This window comes from Stegastes partitus, unplaced genomic scaffold (genome assembly GCF_000690725.1).
Source record: "Stegastes partitus isolate 25-593 unplaced genomic scaffold, Stegastes_partitus-1.0.2 Scaffold999, whole genome shotgun sequence".
NCBI classification, from domain to species: domain Eukaryota; kingdom Metazoa; phylum Chordata; class Actinopteri; family Pomacentridae; genus Stegastes; species Stegastes partitus.
The window spans coordinates 224,671-243,681 of record NW_007578730.1 but is presented as its reverse complement, the minus strand read 5'-3'; the positions used below and the strand labels follow the sequence as shown (position 1 = coordinate 243,681).

General features: G+C 43.7%; 1 protein-coding gene across 2 annotated transcripts in view; it reads right to left on the bottom strand.

Annotated features, from left to right (window-relative positions):
• Positions 1-9,673: 9,673 nt before the first annotated feature.
• The window catches only part of nrp1a (neuropilin 1a), a 57,760-nt gene continuing 48,422 nt past the window's right edge, over positions 9,674-19,011 (bottom strand). For both annotated transcript variants that reach the window (XM_008294834.1, XM_008294835.1), the window contains exons 9-17: positions 17,846-18,177; positions 16,441-16,585; positions 14,132-14,242; positions 13,343-13,393; positions 11,262-11,405; positions 10,876-11,153; positions 10,642-10,738; positions 10,462-10,515; positions 9,674-10,343 (exon numbers count right to left, since the gene is read on the bottom strand). In XM_008294834.1, coding sequence (XP_008293056.1) covers positions 10,057-10,343; positions 10,462-10,515; positions 10,642-10,738; positions 10,876-11,153; positions 11,262-11,405; positions 13,343-13,393; positions 14,132-14,242; positions 16,441-16,585; positions 17,846-18,177 — 1,499 coding nt within the window. In that variant the 3' untranslated portion in view covers positions 9,674-10,056. The remainder of the gene's footprint in view (positions 10,344-10,461; positions 10,516-10,641; positions 10,739-10,875; positions 11,154-11,261; positions 11,406-13,342; positions 13,394-14,131; positions 14,243-16,440; positions 16,586-17,845; positions 18,178-19,011) is intronic.

Below are 19,011 nucleotides of genomic sequence, written 5' to 3'. Positions count from 1 at the left end.
TACAGGCTGATGTGGGATGCTGGGGATTTAGGCTCTTTGAAGGGAGCTGGTAGCAAAACTATTTGTAAATGTGTATGAAGCTTTGTGTGTCTGTATCTCAATCTGTGTGTCCATAGTGTGATTTGTTCACATGTGAAACCCATGTGGTGCTCATGACGTAGTATCTTGTGTGCACACGAGAAACTTGGCGTCTTTTCTTCTTTCTCCAACATGTCCCTTTAGTAGGTTGAGGACATGTAGGACAAAATTCTGAAATGAAGTAAAAATAAATTGCTAAAATGTTACAACCACTTTAAACAACCAACACCCATTGAAAACATGTACGTCCTGGGAGGAACATGTGATTGAAAAGCATAAACTGTTCCAAAGTTTTGGAGCTGCCGTTGCAAAGGAACAACCTCCCTGACTACTAGTTTCCATTGTGGAACACTTACCAGCAGCTGTTCTGAGGTTCTGAGAGGCCCAGAGGTAGAGTCGGGGCGGACGAGTTCTGAAATGTACCCAAGAGCAAACACATGCATGGCTTTAGAAGAAACCAATGAATTCAGTTAGAGGTGTCACATAACAAAATGCTGTGTAAACATTATATTGCTTTCAAATTTCCAAAGAAAAAAACTTTTACTTTGAAGGCAGATATCACTGTTTTCCTGTCTCAGTTCAGCTACATTTCTATTACTTGACTCGGACAATCCTGCTGACGTCACCGTGGAGGACACCCCCACTCACATAATTGACTATTTATACAGATGCTGCCATCAAGTCTGTTTAATGTTACATCAATCTGTAACTCTAATAAAGTGCTCATCTTTTATCACCGTCATCATCATCATCACCATCACAGTCATCCTTACCAGCACCATGTACCCACCGGACAAAGATAGCAACAGGGTTACTGGAAGAGCAGGCCTCTCTTGTTACGCAGTATAATGAATACACATTTCTGTGTATGTGTGTATATAATTTAGCAATAAAGCAAACTTTTAAATTAGATTTTTTTAATATAATTTCAGCACCTCTGACTGTGTTTTCTTCCTTCACTGTGTTTTGATGTCATGGTTAAATGTGTAAAATCCAGACAAACCCTCAGAATAAACAGTTTCCGTGCGACAGCTGACTGCTGAGGAATGATAACGTGTTATTTAGAAAATCTTCTGCTTATTCATACGTTTTCTCCCAAGAAGTTTTCTGTTCCGAATTTAAGAGATAAAAAAAGAAAAAAAGGAGATTTTGCAGATCATCAAAACCATATAAAAACGTTTTACAACAGGTGTTAAGGGTAGACACTACAGCAGGATAGATTAGAATGAGTAACTTATAACAAGGAAACTTCCCCGGTTGAATACTTAAGATATAACAATGTGTTTTTTTATTTTACAAGTTGTCTTTGAATATGTAAAGGAGGCATCTTGTATCTGAACCTAAACTAGATTTCTAGAACAGAAAGCTGTACCTTGGATACATCCATCCATCCATCCATCATCTATATACCGCTTAATCCTCATTAGGGTCATGGGGGGCTGGAGCCTATCCCAGCTGACTCAGGGTGAAGGCGTTCAGTCAGCGGCGTTAGTTTAATGTTTTATAGACTGTAAGACTGAACACGTGAGTATTTGTTGAGATGTCACATGAATCACCTCTGAAATGTTTTTACACCCAAATGCCTCTGAAGCACCACACACAAGCCTTTACAGTATTGTTTTCCAAGTGCCTTTTATTTCAATACCATGTTCTCTCCCAATGCTGTTTATGAGTTATTTATTAAAGTACAAAAACTGTGTCTTTGTCCGTTTTTGTCTGGTTAGCGCATGACTGTGAGATAAACCAGTTTTGTTACGAAAATATCTTTGCCCATTTTTTTACTGCTATATTCAGATTAGGTCACCATTATTTATACAGTACATTTCCATCCATCCATTATCTATATACTGTTTAATCCTCACTAGGGTCATGGGGGGCTGGAGTCTATCCCAGCTGACTCAGGGTGAAGGCAGGGGACACCCTGGACAGGTCACCAGTCTATCACAGGGCTACACTTAGAGACAGACAACCAAGCACACTCACATTCACACCTACGGACAATTTAGAATCACCAATTAACCTCAACATGTTTTTGGACTGGGGGCCGCAAGGTGGGGCAGTTGGTTAGCACTGTTGCCTCGCAGCAAGAAGGTCGCCAGTTTGCGTCCTGGTGAGGACACCCGGTATCTTTCTGTGTGGAGTTTGCATGTTCTCCCCGTGCAGCGTGGGTTCTCTCCGGGTTCTCCGGCTTCCTCCCACAAGTCCAAAAACATGTTGAGATTCTAAATTGTCTGTAGGTGTGAATGTGTGTGTGCTTGGTTGTCTGTTTCTAAGTGTAGCCCTGTGATAGACTGGTGACCTGTCCAGGGTGTCAGCTGGGATAGACTCCAGCCCCCCATGACCCTACTGAGGATTAAGCGGTGTATAGATAATGGATGGATGGATGTTTTTGGACTGTGTGGGAGGAAGCTGGAGAACCCGGAGAGAACCCACGCTGCACGGGGAGAACATGCAAACTCCACACAGAAAGATCCCAGGTGTCCTCACCTCCTTCTTGCTGTGTGGCAACGGGGCTAACCACTGATCCACCGTGCAGCTCACTTTGGATATATTCAGCTTCACAGTGTTTGCCTCAATTTGTTGACATATTCGAGTCAAAGGCTTTTCTTGGTAATGAAATATTCTATAAATCGGGCTGTGATTGACACAGGATATGAATTAACCCCCCTAATAAAGCCTTCACAATACAGACAGCCATAAAACTGGCAGGTTTACTGAGTGGAAGTGCTACTGAAGTGAGGATTACTGGATCAGAGTGGGAGAAAAAACTAATTTTATGAAAGTTACCTTTTAAAGACATGAGCTAAATGCATAGTTTGGATGTTTTCTCTCCACTAGTGTAAAAGCAGACATTTTATTGAAGCAAAATATGCCAAAATCTGTGAAAACAAAACCTCCCAAATACTATGATTTTGCTCGTAGTGTCATAATTGTCACAACACATAAATGAACATGTATATTAATGGCAGCGACTGCTTATTCGGTTTTCCACGGCATTAGAAGCCCCCATAAAACATGAGACGTTCCATCAACTCTTCAGGTTCTGGATCAGTTTCAGTGAAAATAATCAACCCGGTCAGTTATTTATTTGCTTTAAGCTTAGTGGAAAGTTATTTCTGCCTCGGCACTGGGGACGTAGTGGAAAAATGTGAGAGAAAACAAACTATTAGGTCCGGAAGATCCTCGAATCCTGTTTAGTCTCCAGAGAGTGTTTACAGAGGAATGCAGCTCTTTATCTCCCTGTGCTCCAGCAGGCCTCTGGAGATGACGGGACAGATTAATCTGCCGCACAGAACCTCTGCGGTTACTCATTTCTATTCGTCATACAGTTAATTCTGGGATAAGTCGCCTCGCTTAAAATCTGCACATTGTAAAATTTAAAATAAAGTATAATAGTGAAGCTGATCTCTTTCTCTCTTACAGAAAACTCAGAACAACCAGAAGCTTCACTGATATGGGTTATTTTCAGGAACTAGGAGGGGAGACTTTGCTTTAACTGCGTGAATCATATCACAGATTGAGCAAGAATGGGCAAAGAAACAGGGTGGCTTTTCACCGGAGAAGCAGAGGTGATGATGATTGTGCAGCTGAATATTTCACACATCCTGTCAGAACAGATACAGCAGACGCTCACACAGATGGAACCCAAATGTAGTCTGCTGGGCTGAGCCGTCACCCTCTGATCTTATCTTAGTGGAGATGCTGAGAGGTTAAATGTAAAAGGGTGAAAGAGACACGCCTTGCTATGCAACAGTGAAGAGAAAAACGTATTTAAATGAGTGTACACATCAAATACTGACCAAAAAGAAGAAAAATCTTACAAGTACCAGTATAAAATGCATGTTTTAATTGCTATAATATGTTCCATAGATCATCCCTTCATTCCTACTACAACAACACATCATAGTATAAGCATTTTAAGTTAATTATTACATCAAATAAATGTTAGTGTATCTGCCAACACATGAGCTTCCCTGAACTCTGGAGCCTCCTTGTGGTGAGTTTTGGTCGCTACAGGGTCCAAACGCATTAAAATAAGAAGTCAAAGCTTGTTTAATTTTTTTTTTTTACTTTTGTGTTAAATCCTGCCATTAGTGTCTCATTTTAACAGCCGCCATGACAAAATAATAATAATAGTCGGCCTTTTATTACCAGGGGGCGTTCACACTTGTCGTAGCAGGAAAAGCACAAGTGCTGTTAACGACATTAATGAAGGTTCTGGTCTATTTAAGTGTCCCAGTGAACCATAACAGTGTGACAACCAGCTAGAGGGACTCAGCCAGAACTGATGTCTCTGTTTACGGTGTTTTAGCCTCTGTGACATGTCAAAATGTCTAAAAACAATCTTGTGAATGTGTTTATTATGTTTGTAGGAATGACATCACTTAGTCTACTTATAATCCAATAGGAGGTAATTATTTGTAAAAAGTGATATAACTGTTATAGATGATATAAGAATGAACCTTCTGCACAGGTGAGATCGACTTAATTCCATTTGTTACATGAGAATTTACTTTAATTTTTTTTAAAAAGTGAATGTTGGAAATATGTTAAGTTAGTTATGAAGAAATACTGTTTTGCTATAATCATATTTTAACTGCAGTTTATTAAGCAGTTTGTTAAAATTTATGACTCCATATGACTCCACAGAGCCACCCAGTGGACAAACAGAAAACTACAAGAACAAGTTTTCAGTCCTCAGCAGTACACTTTGAGCACAGGTCAGTGTTCAGGGGCTGTTCTCCTCTTTTAGTAACTATTCAGTATCTTTCTATAAGCAGAAGTTGTACATGTCAACTTCATCAATGCTAACAAATTACGTCTGGTCACAGGTTCTCCTGGTTTCAGAAAATCCATGTGGCTTCTTCTCCTGCAGTGTAACACTGGATGTTTACGCTCTTAGTTCTTCATGCAGATCATGACCTGAACAGCACCTGGACCAGGATCTATTCATCAGAACCTACAGCTGCAGACCTCACAGGTTATTAGAAAGCGACAAAGTAACGACTCTTAGTTCATGTAAATATAGTGGTTATTACTGCAGACCGTTAGACATTTCTGACTTTATCACACAACAGAAAGGATAAACAAGGATTGTATTTCTTTTACGCTCCAGCAACCCCAAAGTTTAAGCCTACGTTATTTAAGCCTATAACTAATCCATTAGTGTAAACAGGCAGTAACTTAATCAACCCTCCCAACCTCAAAGTACAGCATGTTTTCTTTAAAAACTCGATAAAATTTGGACCATTCATCTGAACCAGAACAGAACCAATCATTGGATTTTCAACTTTCTGACAGGTGTGATTCCATCAGGAACAACATCCGTCCATCCATCATCTATACACCCCTTAATCCTCACTAGGGTCATGGGAGGCTGGAGTCTATCCCAGCTGACTCAGGGTGAAGGCAGGGGACACCCTGGACAGGTCACCAGTCTATCACAGGGCTACACTTAGAGACAGACAACCAAGCACACTCACATTCACACCTACGAACAATTGACAATCACCAATTAACCTCAACATGTTTTTGGACTGTGGGAGGAAGCTGGAGAACCCAGAGAGAACCCACGCTGCACGGGGAGAACATGGAGACTCCACGCAGAGAGATCCCGGGTGTCCTCACCGGGACGCGAACCGGCGACCTTCTTGCTACGAAGTGACGATGCCCTCATCAGGAAACACCAATAATCGAAATCACTTTATTTAACACATCAGGTTTATTATACACGTCTTCAACTGTCCCAAAATAAACCACCTGCACCAGATTCTGTCAAGAACCAAAACAACTCTGGGCTCCTCAGTGCAACTTTGTGACCAACAGTCACCTGGCAAAAAACTCAGACAGTTTTCAGACGAACTGCAGGCTGTGTTTACACAGAGCAGATGAAACTAGGATGATGAAAATAAAACAGATTTGATTGATAAATTAAAGGCTGCATGGCGCAAAATAGGAAACAGAAGTTGTTGAGAGATACATTCATGGTGGAGGATCTGTCTGGGGTGCAGAGCAGTGTGAAAACACCCTGCAGAGGTTGCAAATATGTAAAAAATTAAATATATATAGCATGTGGAGCTGTATTTTATTTTTTGTAAAATATACGGCTAAAATCTAAACATGATGCTGCTGAAGGAAAATATATGATATCCATCCACTTTACAATTGTTCCCTAAATCACATTAAGCTCACTTTCTTCATTAACCGCACAGCACAAATAAATGACTGATGACACTCCGTCTCTTGCTCGACTGATTAATTAATTAATGCTAAGCACTGCTTTGTGAGATTATTAGTTGAAGCAGTTTTAGGAGAAGGACTAAAGGATCTAGATGTGTTGCTTGGTTACAAATCTCTCGTAGTTAATTGTGTGTGAAGGATATAGCAGAGTCTAATTTGCTTGTTTACGATGATGGGGTCTAAGAATCACAGCTATTTATTAAAGACGTGTTAATGTTTGAAGATTACTCACCACGAATAATTGCTAATATTCCCTACTTTTGACTTGCATCCTGAACTTGGATGCAAATGAAACTGTGCGTCAATAAATTCTCATTATTTTGTTGTGTTCTGACTCATTTGCTGCCAAAATAACACACAAACAATTTAGGATTTGGACAAACTCAAAAAAAAAAAATATCAGAAGAAAATAAAGACTCGGTTTAATTCCGACTAATGATAGAGCAACATAAAAACATGAAACACCAGCTGAGCGACTGAGTGCAGCTCACATCAGCTTCTCATTAGTGGTCGGTAGCCGCCCTTCGCTCTATGCCATCATTTTCACCACCACTCCAATAATGTGGCGATTCTCGCATTAGAGACGTCACTGGAGTTGTTTCCATCTGCTCCGGCCAAAAATATTCCCCATTTATTACTTTGCGTCGAACTAAATGGACGAATTAGTGGCTTTTTTTTAAATGTGGTATCAACAACTCAATTGCACTTGAGCTGATAAATAAATGATGGACGTCCTTCATATGAAGACACCTTTTTATTGTATCTTTGGAAAGCGATGGCCATGAGACAGAGACAAAATGATTCCTCGTTTACATCACTGTCTTGCTGTAATGGTGCTTTCACATTACTTTGATGCAAAAAAAAAAAAAACAGATCAAAAAAAGCTGCTTGCGAGGCTGCTGCTGGTCGACCCTTTACCGTGACGTAGATCTCGACTGGAGCAAGAAAAAAAAACGTTCAAATTCTGGATCACAACACGAGTATTCCCTTTTTCTTTTTAAGGCCTTTGCTGTTTATTCATTTTTTTTTCTTCCTACAACAGCAAATTACAGAAGCAGTATTGAAAATAAAAGTCTTATTTTCTTGTTTTTGTAAAAAAAAAAAGAAAAAAAAAAAAGAATCTGCACAAAATTTGAATGACAGTACAAAACGAAGCGTTAGTATGCCATGTAAAGGTAGGGGAGGGACATTACCGTTGAAAAATCTATTATGCCTTTTTCAATAATGAAAACATCTCAATATTTTTACATTTCAGAATTATATCACATAATCTGAAACTATATATATATAAAAAAGATGAAAGAAAATGAACACGTGTTTTTTGTGTTTTTGACTTTCTTCCGTTTTTTTTTTTTTTTTTTTTTTTGCAAATGAACGCTATAAACACATAAACCTCTTAAATATATTTGTCAGTGCAACATTGGTTCTTTTGAGTCCACGCTACAGTATCCTTTTTCTCTAGCTGCTGCAGCTACCTACAGCTGAAAGCGAGGACGGGACGGTGTCGAAGGCTGAGGAGAGTTGGGCCGTCGAATCGGAAATGAACAAGCTGAGAATGTGTTCACCACGGCACGACATACAAAGCACACGGATGTAAAAAGACGCCACCCTTCTCAGGAGTAAGTTTTTTTTGATTGATTGTGGTGCGTAAAAACCACAGAGTTCCGGGACCCGATGGCCCTCGTGTCCTGATGCTGTCGATCTGACGAGGAGCTCGATCAGAATTCTTGCCCCCTTTGTGATGGCGGGACTGTCCCTCCCATCCATCTGCAAACAAGAGTCTCAACAGAGATTCGAAGAGTTCACGTCGTGGTGACATTTGCACTTCTTTTAAGCTTAAAAAGAGATAGAAAAACAGACGCACATTGCTCTTCTCTACAAGTGTCCTGCCGTTCTCCCTCCTGATTTTCTCTCAGGGGTCTCTGACAGGGCAAAGCAAGTAGTCAGTTCTTTAGTGAGAGGAAACCGTCGATGGACTGTGTTTTTTTTTTTTTTTTTGAGTATGTTGTGTGTTGGTGAGAACCCCCAGCGAACAGGGGCGACCATCCTTTGGTAAAGCCATGAAGGGAGGCCAGGTGACCTGATTCAGGTGATGCCGCTCGATCCCCACGCTGTACCAGTGTCCCATCCTAATGACATCAACTCTGACATCACAACATTATGGCTGCTACACGTGAAACACGTAAAACTCTTTGCGGCCCGAGAGGCCTTGAAGCTACACTACAGCATGTTGACAATACAAACTGGGTTTATCATGAGATACATGTGTCTGGCTAGATTACGGATAGCACCATTCTTCAGTTAGTGTGTTTAAACCCTCTTTTTTAACAGAGTTTGATCACGAGGGAATCAGAAACAAAGTGCATTCAAGCTGCATTGTCCAGATAGCACTTCTTCAGTGAACAATCCACAGTGACGTTTGGAGGTGATGAGCTAGCCTAAAGCAAAACAATGAGAATCTTTTTTTTTCTTTTTTTTGGTATGCTGGTACATATTTAATATATTTTTACCACCTTCTCTGCCATCGACATGAGAATGTTTGAAGCTATCTGAAAACATTGTAGTGACCAGTCACAGCAGAGACGTGATGCAGTTCAGTAGAAAAAGAGCTCTGCGAGTTCATCATTTCCGCTTCTTTTTTTTGTGTGTTACCATTTGAGTCATTCGTCCTTGGGTGTTGTTTTTCATGAAGCGCGTGTTTTGATGACAGATGGCTTGAATGCACATTGAAAAATCGCCGTAACATCACACAAATCCTGCTTGCCTGAGCAACGTAATCTAAAATGAACACTGCACCTTCCACGAAACAGTCAGAAGATTGTATTTACACACACACAAACCCATGAAAAAAGGGATACTGCAGCTTTTTTCCTTTTTACTTTCTTTAAAAAGGGCAATAAAATATATTAAAACTTATTTACAGTGTGTGGTTTTTTTTGGCCGGAAAGGACCACCGAAAAAAATAAACAAACAAACCCCAAAACAAAGCGCTGTGATAAACTGTTCTCCTGTGTCGCAGGTATTTAGAAGATAATGTGCCCCTGTTTCCTGTCATCATAACTTAAGCCAAGTACAGTAAAAAACACCCATGTCAACAGAGGAGTCCAACCGAAATGTACTAAAGGCACTGTCAGAACCATACATTGCCATGAATGGGACCTTCACTTTAGAGGGATCGGGGTCAAAGGGGAAGCGGGTACAAGTTTCAGGGGTCATGGGTTATGGGCACACTCTGTATGCCTCGCCATGGGGCACCTCTACAGCTTTGCCGGATATGGTTCATTTAGGATACGTCTCTTTCAAAACTCGAAAAGAAACAACAGCTTTCATGAACTGATAATAAAACAAAACAACATTTCTTTCCCAGAAAACGATAAATACTTTAAACATTATTAATAAATTGGTCTCAACACCAGCATCCGATTGTAAAAATGAATGAAAATCAAAATAGAAAATTAAAATAGCATCTAAATCATCTGTACATATTTTTTTTTCTGTATTTTATTTGTACACAGTGTCCCCTACTGGTGGGTTCTTTATACTGCAGCTCCTGAGAAAAGCGTGGATCAGTCCAAACCTCCCATTGGTTCCTGAACCTGGCCCTCATCCAGTGAGTTTGAGGGTGTTGGCAGTCCTTTTGAGCCCGCCTACTCGCAGATAGACGAGAGGTCGTGTCTAGAGACAGTCTTGCGCGAGCTCTGCCCGCCGTACAGTCACGTGAATGCACTCAGCCCCGGCTCACGCCTCCGAGTACGAGCTCTGTACATTGAGTTTGTCTTTCTTTAGTTTGACACCGTCCACTAATTCAAAGTTATAGTTCTCCAGAGCTGATAAGTTCCTGTCCGACATGCCCCCGTGTGAGCAGGCGCAGTACAAGACCACGCCGCAGATGGCTCCCAGGAAGACCCCCAGGGCGGACATGGCGATGATGGTGATGAGGATGGGGTCGAGCGTCTTCAGCATGTTGCCCGCTCCGCTGATCTGATTGGTTTCTACGAAGTCCGGATATTCTGTGATTTCCTCAACTGGAGGGGAGAGACGGAAACAGAAGAGGAGAATGAGAAGTGAGGTCTAATATAAACTGAGGAGAGTTCGCAAATGAAAAGGGATGGTGTGAAAAACACGGCGTGTGAAATGACTCACGGATTTCATTGAAGCCATCCTCTGGTAGCATCGGCTCAGTGGGCACGTCAGGATCTTTAAACAGAAATTCTAATTAAATTCAATGCCAAAGGAAAATAAACCGCAGTCAGACCTGTATAGTCCTATTTCACATCGAGAACTGAATGCAGCCATCGGAGCTATGAGCACTAAAAGCCTCACCTTTACAGTCTGGCATGCTGAGTCCATTTAGAACCTTAATGTCATCCACAGCTATGTCTCCCCAGCTCTTTCTTTCCACCATACCTTCGATCACCACCTTCAAAAAAAAGCACAGAGTGACTTTTCAGCTACCTTTTCTTGGGCGACACAATGGAAAGAGCAAATGCCCAAACCAGGTACAGATTGAAAGGCGGTTCGGCTTTTCTTCTAAAATTCATGAGAATTTTGACGTACCTGATAAGGTTTGTTGGTGCGTGGAACGAGGACACGACCTTCCCTCCACCGGTTGCCTTGGTGACCACTGACCGTCCACAGCAGGATGTCTGCAGGTCCGTCCACTGTCTGTTTGCGCTGTTTGATATGTAGTGTGCCGATGTGCGACCCGAACATGTGGTACCAAAAGGACACGCACAGGTCAGAGTCTGGGGAGCTGACCACAGGACTGACGAGCCGAGCCACCTCGGTCTCTTGGGGACCCGTCGCTAAGGTGTAGATGAAATTCCCTGATCCACCTTTGTGACACAAATAAACTTGCATCAGTGAAATGAAATCAGACTTTCCGCATGAAAGTGAAGGTTGTACATTTTTTTTGTATGCACCAGCATCCTTTAGAGTCTCACCTGTGTGGTCCATGTTGGGTCCGGTGTTGAGGGTGGGGGTGCCGCTGGACTGAATCTGCCACTTCGAGCCAGTGTCCTCTGATGTCCAGCTGCAGAAGGAGGGATCGTTGGCCCAGCCAAAGTCGCAGGCGAACCACAGGAAGGCTGCAAGTGGGTTGAAGAAAATGTCAAGATCTTGTGTCACAGGAGATCAAACTAATCATCCTTATTAAAAAAAAAGGAAATTGCCAGTAGCTCTGGGCTTCCCCTGAACAATGACCGCGGGGCCTGTCATGATATGACTACAGGCTATTCGTTCGTCTACTTCTTCCTATTACTGTGATCAGCTACAAGCACTAGAGGGCAGCAAAGAATCATGGGATGTGCGCTTAGAGACCCACATGTTGGGGAGGTTGTAATTGCTAAGTCAGGAGCCAGAAACAGATTGGGATAGAAGGCAAATTATGGCTCTGACATGAAAAAGAGAGTGAACTGACAGCGAAGACCTCATGCAGACCTTATATCTGGGCTGTGTTTAATGATCTCTTTTAATGAATGTAACAGGGTATGTAAAGAACGGACAGAGGGAGAAACTGAGAATAGGCACAGCACAACGACGGGGACAGGAAGACACAGTCTGGACACGGTGTCCAGTTCAGGAAGAAACATTCATAGCAACCCGCTGAGAGCTGAGGATTTTAATGAGAGCAGGGACTTGAGATTCGAAGACAGCTATGGTAACAGTGCCGGGGCCCCACTCCAACAATGCAATCCCCCATGGACACACGCCGCGCTGAAGGAGCCTCCATAGTGGCCAGAGTATGTGTGGGAGCTCCGGCTTTAGTGTTTTTCAAATTACACGAAGAAAGACTTCCAAGGAACACAAGGGACCGAGATATTTGGGATGTTAGCCATGGCTTTATCCTCCAGCGTGAGATGCCTTTCGAGATACGGCTCTCCAAATGACAGAATATACCAGCCAATATTCCCTTTAATAATGGGAAGGCTTTAACTAGCTTCTGCAGACTCTATTTACCCATTAAACACAAAGGATGGAATTCCCATGTGGAACCACATTTCAGCCTCCAAGCCCCTTTTCTTGCATAGAAATCTCATTCCCAATTAAAAAGGCTTTGGCTTTTCTTTTTTTTTCTTCTTGTTCCATTACGGGGAGGCTTTGACTGAAGCTACCAACAAGCTCTGGATAAGATGAGCAGCCACATGACTCATTTGGTCATTTCATAAAAGGAAAAGAGACTTTTTTCTTGCCAAATGCCAACTTAAGCTACATCCATGGAGATCAGGGTGCGTGGCACACACACACAGAAAGCTTATTAGCATGCATGGTTTGAGATTCATGAATAGTAAAGTCAGACAGATTAGTGTTTACCCACAGTCACTTGGTTACATCTATACACAAATGCACATATGCATACATGCATACACACAGCTGCACCTCAGCTCTCATCTATTATCGTTGCTGCTGCCCCAGCAGACTGCAGACAGACCACAGAGCCAGCTGATTGAGCGAAGGGGGCTGGGTGGAGCCCATGGCCCATTAGCCAAGGTCAGACTGGGGCACAGCCTCTCAGCTGGCTGCTGCCTCATCAACCTGCTATAGGAGACACTGCTATGTGTGTTTTGTCCGTGCATGTGGCCCCAAAGTACGCCTAATTTCCTCTGGTCATTTGCATTGTGCTTTCCGGTTTTGTGCTGTGGAGTGTGTGTGTGTTTAGTGTGTGTCAGTGTCGGCCCAGTGATTAGTGATTATGCTGAGAAGGCAGCAGCAGAGCACCAGTGCTAATCATCAGCTAGCCTTGCATCACACAACCTCCCTCGCCCTGTCAGCGGCAGCCTCTCAGGGCCGTATCATCAGCTTTAATAACAGACACACATCAGAGGAGAGCAGCCGCCTTGAGCTGGCAATCATTAGCTAAGGTACACGTCTAGATGAATCTATAGAAATGAATTCAAAACAAACCTTGAGCTGCTAAATATTTACTCTTTGTGTCAGCAGTCTGGTGCATAATCTTTATATTCAGTGGTAGGTAAGATGTGGGGTTGTTGACTGGGAAGAAAAATATATAATCTTTTTTGCACACCTGGGATGGTATCCACTTCAGCAGTAGTGGTCTCCGGCATCATGGTACCACCTGTCACAACACAGAACATTTGCATAGTTAGCCTTGCATGTAGTTACGTTCCTTTACTAACAACTGCACTCGTGCACTTAATGGATCCATGCTGTCTGAATTCAGCTAACAAACACATGCTTTGTCTTCCGCTTCACTCTGATAAATGCCCTCTTTTGGTATATCCGATGTGATTTAATACTTTCTAAACACGTGGCTGCGACTGTGCCATGCTCATCATCGGAGACTGCTGGTTAATGGGGAGTGCAGGCAGCAGTGCAGGCGCAGAGAGTTACTGGGTTAGTAGGAAATGAGGCCAGGAGGAGTAAGTGGGAAAATAGGAGCAGGAGGACAAAGCAGGTGACAGATGAAATGATAGAGGGAGGCAGAGTTTGCTGCTGGTAGGTTCAGGAGCAGGTGTGTGCAGATCGATTTCTGGTGCAAGTGCAATAACCCCCCTCCAGTGAGTTGCCACAGGTGGAGGTAAAAAGAGGTAGACTGAACGGAGAGGTGGGAGCGACAGGTGCAGCGAATTAGAGCCGCGTGGATGCCAGCACACGTGTAGGTGCGCGCATGCGAGCGTGCGTGGTGGATGGCAGATTAGCTGCGGTATCGAAATCAAACTGTGGCAGAGACTGTTGAGGCTGGGGAAGAGGTGGTGAATGGAGGGGAGCAGATTGAGCGTGAGCCATAGCAGAAGGAAAGGCAACAGGGGGAGGGGGAGGGTTGGTCGCAGTCTCATGAAGGCGATGTTAGCACCTGTCACGTCGTAGTCATCACCTGTGCCGCTGTGGCAGCTCGCCTGGTCGTCGTCGCACTCGTCTGACGGGGTGGTGCTCGGGACTGCTGTGGTAGGCGGGAGTGTAGGAGCTAGAAAGATGGAGAAGAAGAGACAGCAGACAGCACAGATTAGGTCTCAAGTTAACCATGAAAAATACTCTGGTGTAGAGGCTGTTTTGGCTTTAAAGCTCTCTGACTCAGGCCACATTTAGAAAAGCAAACCATGGAAATGATCCATGTTTTCCTTTATTTTGCAGAGAGGGCGCAGTAAGCTAACACAGACAACTTTGATATTGCATTTTCTGATATTACATTCCTGTTGTTTGGTCCAGTCACTGCCTCATCATGTTATTACCTCAACCAACAAACTGAAATGTTTCATTTGAAAAACACTTTAATCCACAGCTGCTGCTTACAATAGGGCTTTCAAAGAAAATAAAGAAAACAACTAGATGTCATCAGAAACTGGCAGTAAATACCCTCAAACAAACACTAAAAGCGTATTCAGGAAGTGGATTTTCATCCTGCTTCACACAGAAAAAACAAACAAACACTGAAATATGTATCTGTAATCTCAGCGTGCTCTCCCCACAGTTAGATTCTGGGCTTTAATATAAGCTTGAGCTATTAGCATCCCTCCGTTCATCAAGATGTGGAGGTGTGGGTGTATAAATAGAGCTGAAGTTAAAGTGTGGTGCTCAGGGCTTGGGCGGCTCAAACTCAAAGATGCAGAAACAGGACTTGGGATTGGCTATAGGCAGGGCCCCTGGCTGCTACTGTGGCCTATCATTACAGCCCTGCTTCACTTGGATGTGGGCAAGGCCCAAGATCCACTCCACGCTCCGCTGCCGCACAACCGTCCTGCGGTGTGTGTGCTTTTGTGTGTGTTTACACTGACTGAGTAATGAACGGGCTTCCCCTGTGCAGAGCGAAGAAAAAGAACGAGGAGCGAGGGGGAGAAAGACAGGCATAGACAGATAGGCCTGAAAAATGTGTACAGTATCTTTGTGTGCGTGAGATTGTGAGTGTGTGTGAGCTGATGCTTGCGCTCTCTCTCCCTCTGCTCGATGAAATATGAGGCAGATCAGCTCCTGTCAGATTCAGGGTGGGGAAGGTCAGGGATGGGGTCAGCGCTGCGTCAGGGGAGCCTCTCACAGAAATGAGGATTTAGCCCTCCTGCTATGGCTTGCCGCACGGACACACACACAGACCTACACTTGTACAAGCACCTGTGTACATGCGTGATTGTGCATGCTTGCCTGTAACCACATGTTTGGCAAGGTGATTGCGGTTGCGCTGTGTGCATACGTCTGTGCGAGTATGTGTGTGTTTGGCATTAACACTGAAAACAAGCATTATCATCTGACTAAAGCTCCCGGTGGGAGTCCATGAGGCTTACAAGAGAATGGGCCCCCCTGAAATCCAATATGTAAATCCACTTACGGCTAGTGTGCTCTGCAGTATATTGCTGAGCTGTTTCTGTGCTACATCAGCTTGAAGAGAGGCAGATAAAGAGCAGGAAAAAAAAAAAAATAGGGGTAATTTTAAAGATAGCAAAGTGTGCGTGGTCCTTTGAAAGAAGAAAGACATGCAGGGGTTTTTGAGGAGTGCGATGGGGGCCGGGATGCAATAATCCTAGTGGGCCAGGTGGGCTTTCATTTGATCCCCTCCAGAAGTGGCTAGCTATGGGGGCTGCTTTGATGTAACACGGACACAAGACAACTGTCCCTTGTAGGGATAAAGAGCAGTAGCTGGACAGCTGTGGGCTCAACACAGGGAGCCCTCACGCACATCTTTAAATAACCAGGACTGTGGCAAAGACATGACGTGCAAGCTACTTACAGCCATGTCATTAGCTGGGATGATAGATTGCTCACCTGTGTGTGAGTCAAGGCGTGTCAGATGTGAACACATGTACAATCAGTCTGAGAATGAAGGTAGTGAGATCTAGGTATGTCTGCTAAGGTCATCATCATGGCTAGAAGACTATTATTCCGGCTGAAAATGCAAGCGTAACTGGAGACGGTTTCCACGTCAACAACAGGAGTAAAATGTCATGACCATGTTTAAAAGCATTACTACAGCTGAAAATGTCAACAGGTTGGAAAGACGGTTTCACTCTGGGTCCACCACTGGTAGAAACAAAATTACTCCCGATAGAAACCATCATCACTGGTGGAAATGACACCAACATAGATACAAATGCTGCTGTCACTTGATTTAGTAAGATAGAGGACAAACAATGCAATATGTTTTTTTAAAAAAAAGTTCCATCCGTTAAAGTTTACCTTCAATCTCACAGCCGAGGAGTTCAAGTCGCAGGCCCATCCCGGCAGGAGTGGCCCTCTCTGGGTAAATTCTGATGAAACGGGTCAGCAGGGGCTCCACCGTCCTGAGTTCAGGAGTGTCGTAATTGCTGTTACCTTCAAATATCTGGCAGGGAAAAGAGAAGAGGCATAAAGTGCCATATTGCTGATAATGTGACTGCTGGACATTTGACTGATACTGCTCTCTGACTGCAGATACCCTGAGGCAGACTTATTCCTGCCTCCTGAAAACCAGGAGGGATACGGAGGGGTGGCGAGAGCTGGGTAGGTAAAAAGATGATGAGAAAGAAAAGAAGATGACCAGATCGCTCTCATCTTGCTGACATCTAAAGCGCAGCTTAGGTGAGTGACGCAGGGGGCCAACGGCAACGACAGCATGACACACACCTCTGTCAAAAGCAACTTTCAGCTCCTTCAGCTCTGCCTTAGATCTTCCGCAAGGGGAGGAATAATTGTGGGAAAAGAGGCGAATGTGAGGTGTGAGAAAGGCAAGAAAAGAAGGAGCTAGAGGATTGATGGAAGTGGATTAATGGGTGTGATCACGTGAAGGAGCCTGGTGAGCCTTAGATGCTGGGAACCTCTTAGGCGAGGGGAGAAAGGCAGCTAACTAGGACAGGCGGGATATGGATCCTCCTCACTCCCTTCATAAATCAACCATCAGCCCATCTGGATCAGATTTATGCCCTGTCAGGGACACTTGTAATTGGGGACGGGCTTTGCAGCTCTTCTCGGAGGTGTGTGCGGTTGCGTACATATGTATTGTTTGTGTGTAAGTGTGTGTGCATGCATTGAGCAAAGTGTTGGCGTGTGTCTTCTGTGCAGGCAGATAAATCTTTGGTCACTTCTCTATGTTGCATGTTCTTTCCTCTCCTGTTTTCCGCTGACTCCCTTCACCCCTCCTTTCTCTCTGGAGAGGTTTCACTATCCATTGAAAGGGTTGAACGGCGTGTGTCGTGCAGAATACAAAGCAGGAAGAGAGAACTGGGGAAAGGACTCTGAGAGACTTGAGATGCTTATCCTAATGTGATTCAAAGCACTGCTGAAATTGACTCGCTATGACTGTTGAATGACTCACAACTACCAGGCGCAACGCTCTAGTGAAAATTGACTAAATGCGTCATAATCGGAATCGATGTTCTGACGTAGCTGAGAAACATATTTAGAAGCATGTATTCAAATCCTTTTCCAGCCGTTCTAACCCATTCCCCAGAAGGAACTGTGCCCACACAGAAAGAAATGATCAAGGGCTCCTTGGTTAGGGTTGTGCTTCTAATTTGTTACCAGAATTGCACAAACATCACAGTGGTTTCCAACATTCTGTAGCATTGCTGAAGGATGTTGCAGCATGTGTTTGACAAACCCGTACCTTTGGCTTGTTCCCGGTCGTGTCCGACACCATCCTCCAGTCGGAGCCGTTGTTGCTGTAGCCGAGGCGGAACTTCTTCATGAAGACCTTGTTCTCACGGTGCTTCCCTCCCTGGATGATTAACCCCTTCAACAGCTTCTCCTCGCCAAGATCCACCTGCAGCCATTCATTGGTGAAGGGCTGTGGTTGGGGCAGCAGGGTCCAACCTGTCCGGCTGGTCAGCAGACGGGCATTCTCTGGTACCCAGCTCCGGTCCGTATGGGAGGACGCAGTGATCTGGTTGTCAGTGATCAAGCCTGATACCATGCCCAGCATGCCTGAGCATGGGTACTCTAAAAGACAAAAGGGAAGGCAAAGGTGTGAGCTTTTTGATACAAATTAAAGAAAACCTGCAGAGATGATGGATGGAAAAACAAGTCTTGATCTATATCCAGAGGTTTGATGTTCAACATCATTTACCATGCCACAACTCCAGTTTGGTGAGTTTGAGGTTCATATAGGGGCAACAGGGCTAGTCAAAGTCAAAGTGAGGAGGACTATTCCCCAAACTCTTTGTGATGTTACTGTGATCTCTCCCTCTATTCTCTTTCAGTGTTTCTCTCTGTCTGCAGATCTCATGCATACTAATTCTTCTGCCTGAAGCGGTTGTCTCCAGGCAGCCAATTAAAACCCTTCTCTCTGTTGGTGCTTCCACCTCCTGCATTCTGGGAGCGCTTTTTCTTTTCATCTCCCTACCCCTCCCCTCCATAGACTCACATATACGCACACACAAAAACACATTCTCTTTGTGTTTTATCTGCTGCTGCACTCATCTACCTTCTGCTCCACAGCTGTCAACATCTGTGGGACCACATCTTTGAACACCTCGTTGTTTCCTTTCCACATTCTCAAACTTTCTTCTCCTCTTTTTATTCGACTTCTCTGATCTTACCCTATCTTAACTCTGTAAGTTTCAGCATCTTTGGATCAATTTCCTCATTTGTTTACAAAAGAAAATGACTGTCTTCTCATTTTTCCACATCTTTTCTTGCTGGTGACAACCCTTTGTATTAAGAGCAGAACCGGGTAACAACTTGTTGCTACAGCTTGGATGCATTTGCATGCTTAAATCAGATTTTTTTTAAAGCGTTCCACATGTTTTTGCCATTGCACAGCAGCAAAAAAAA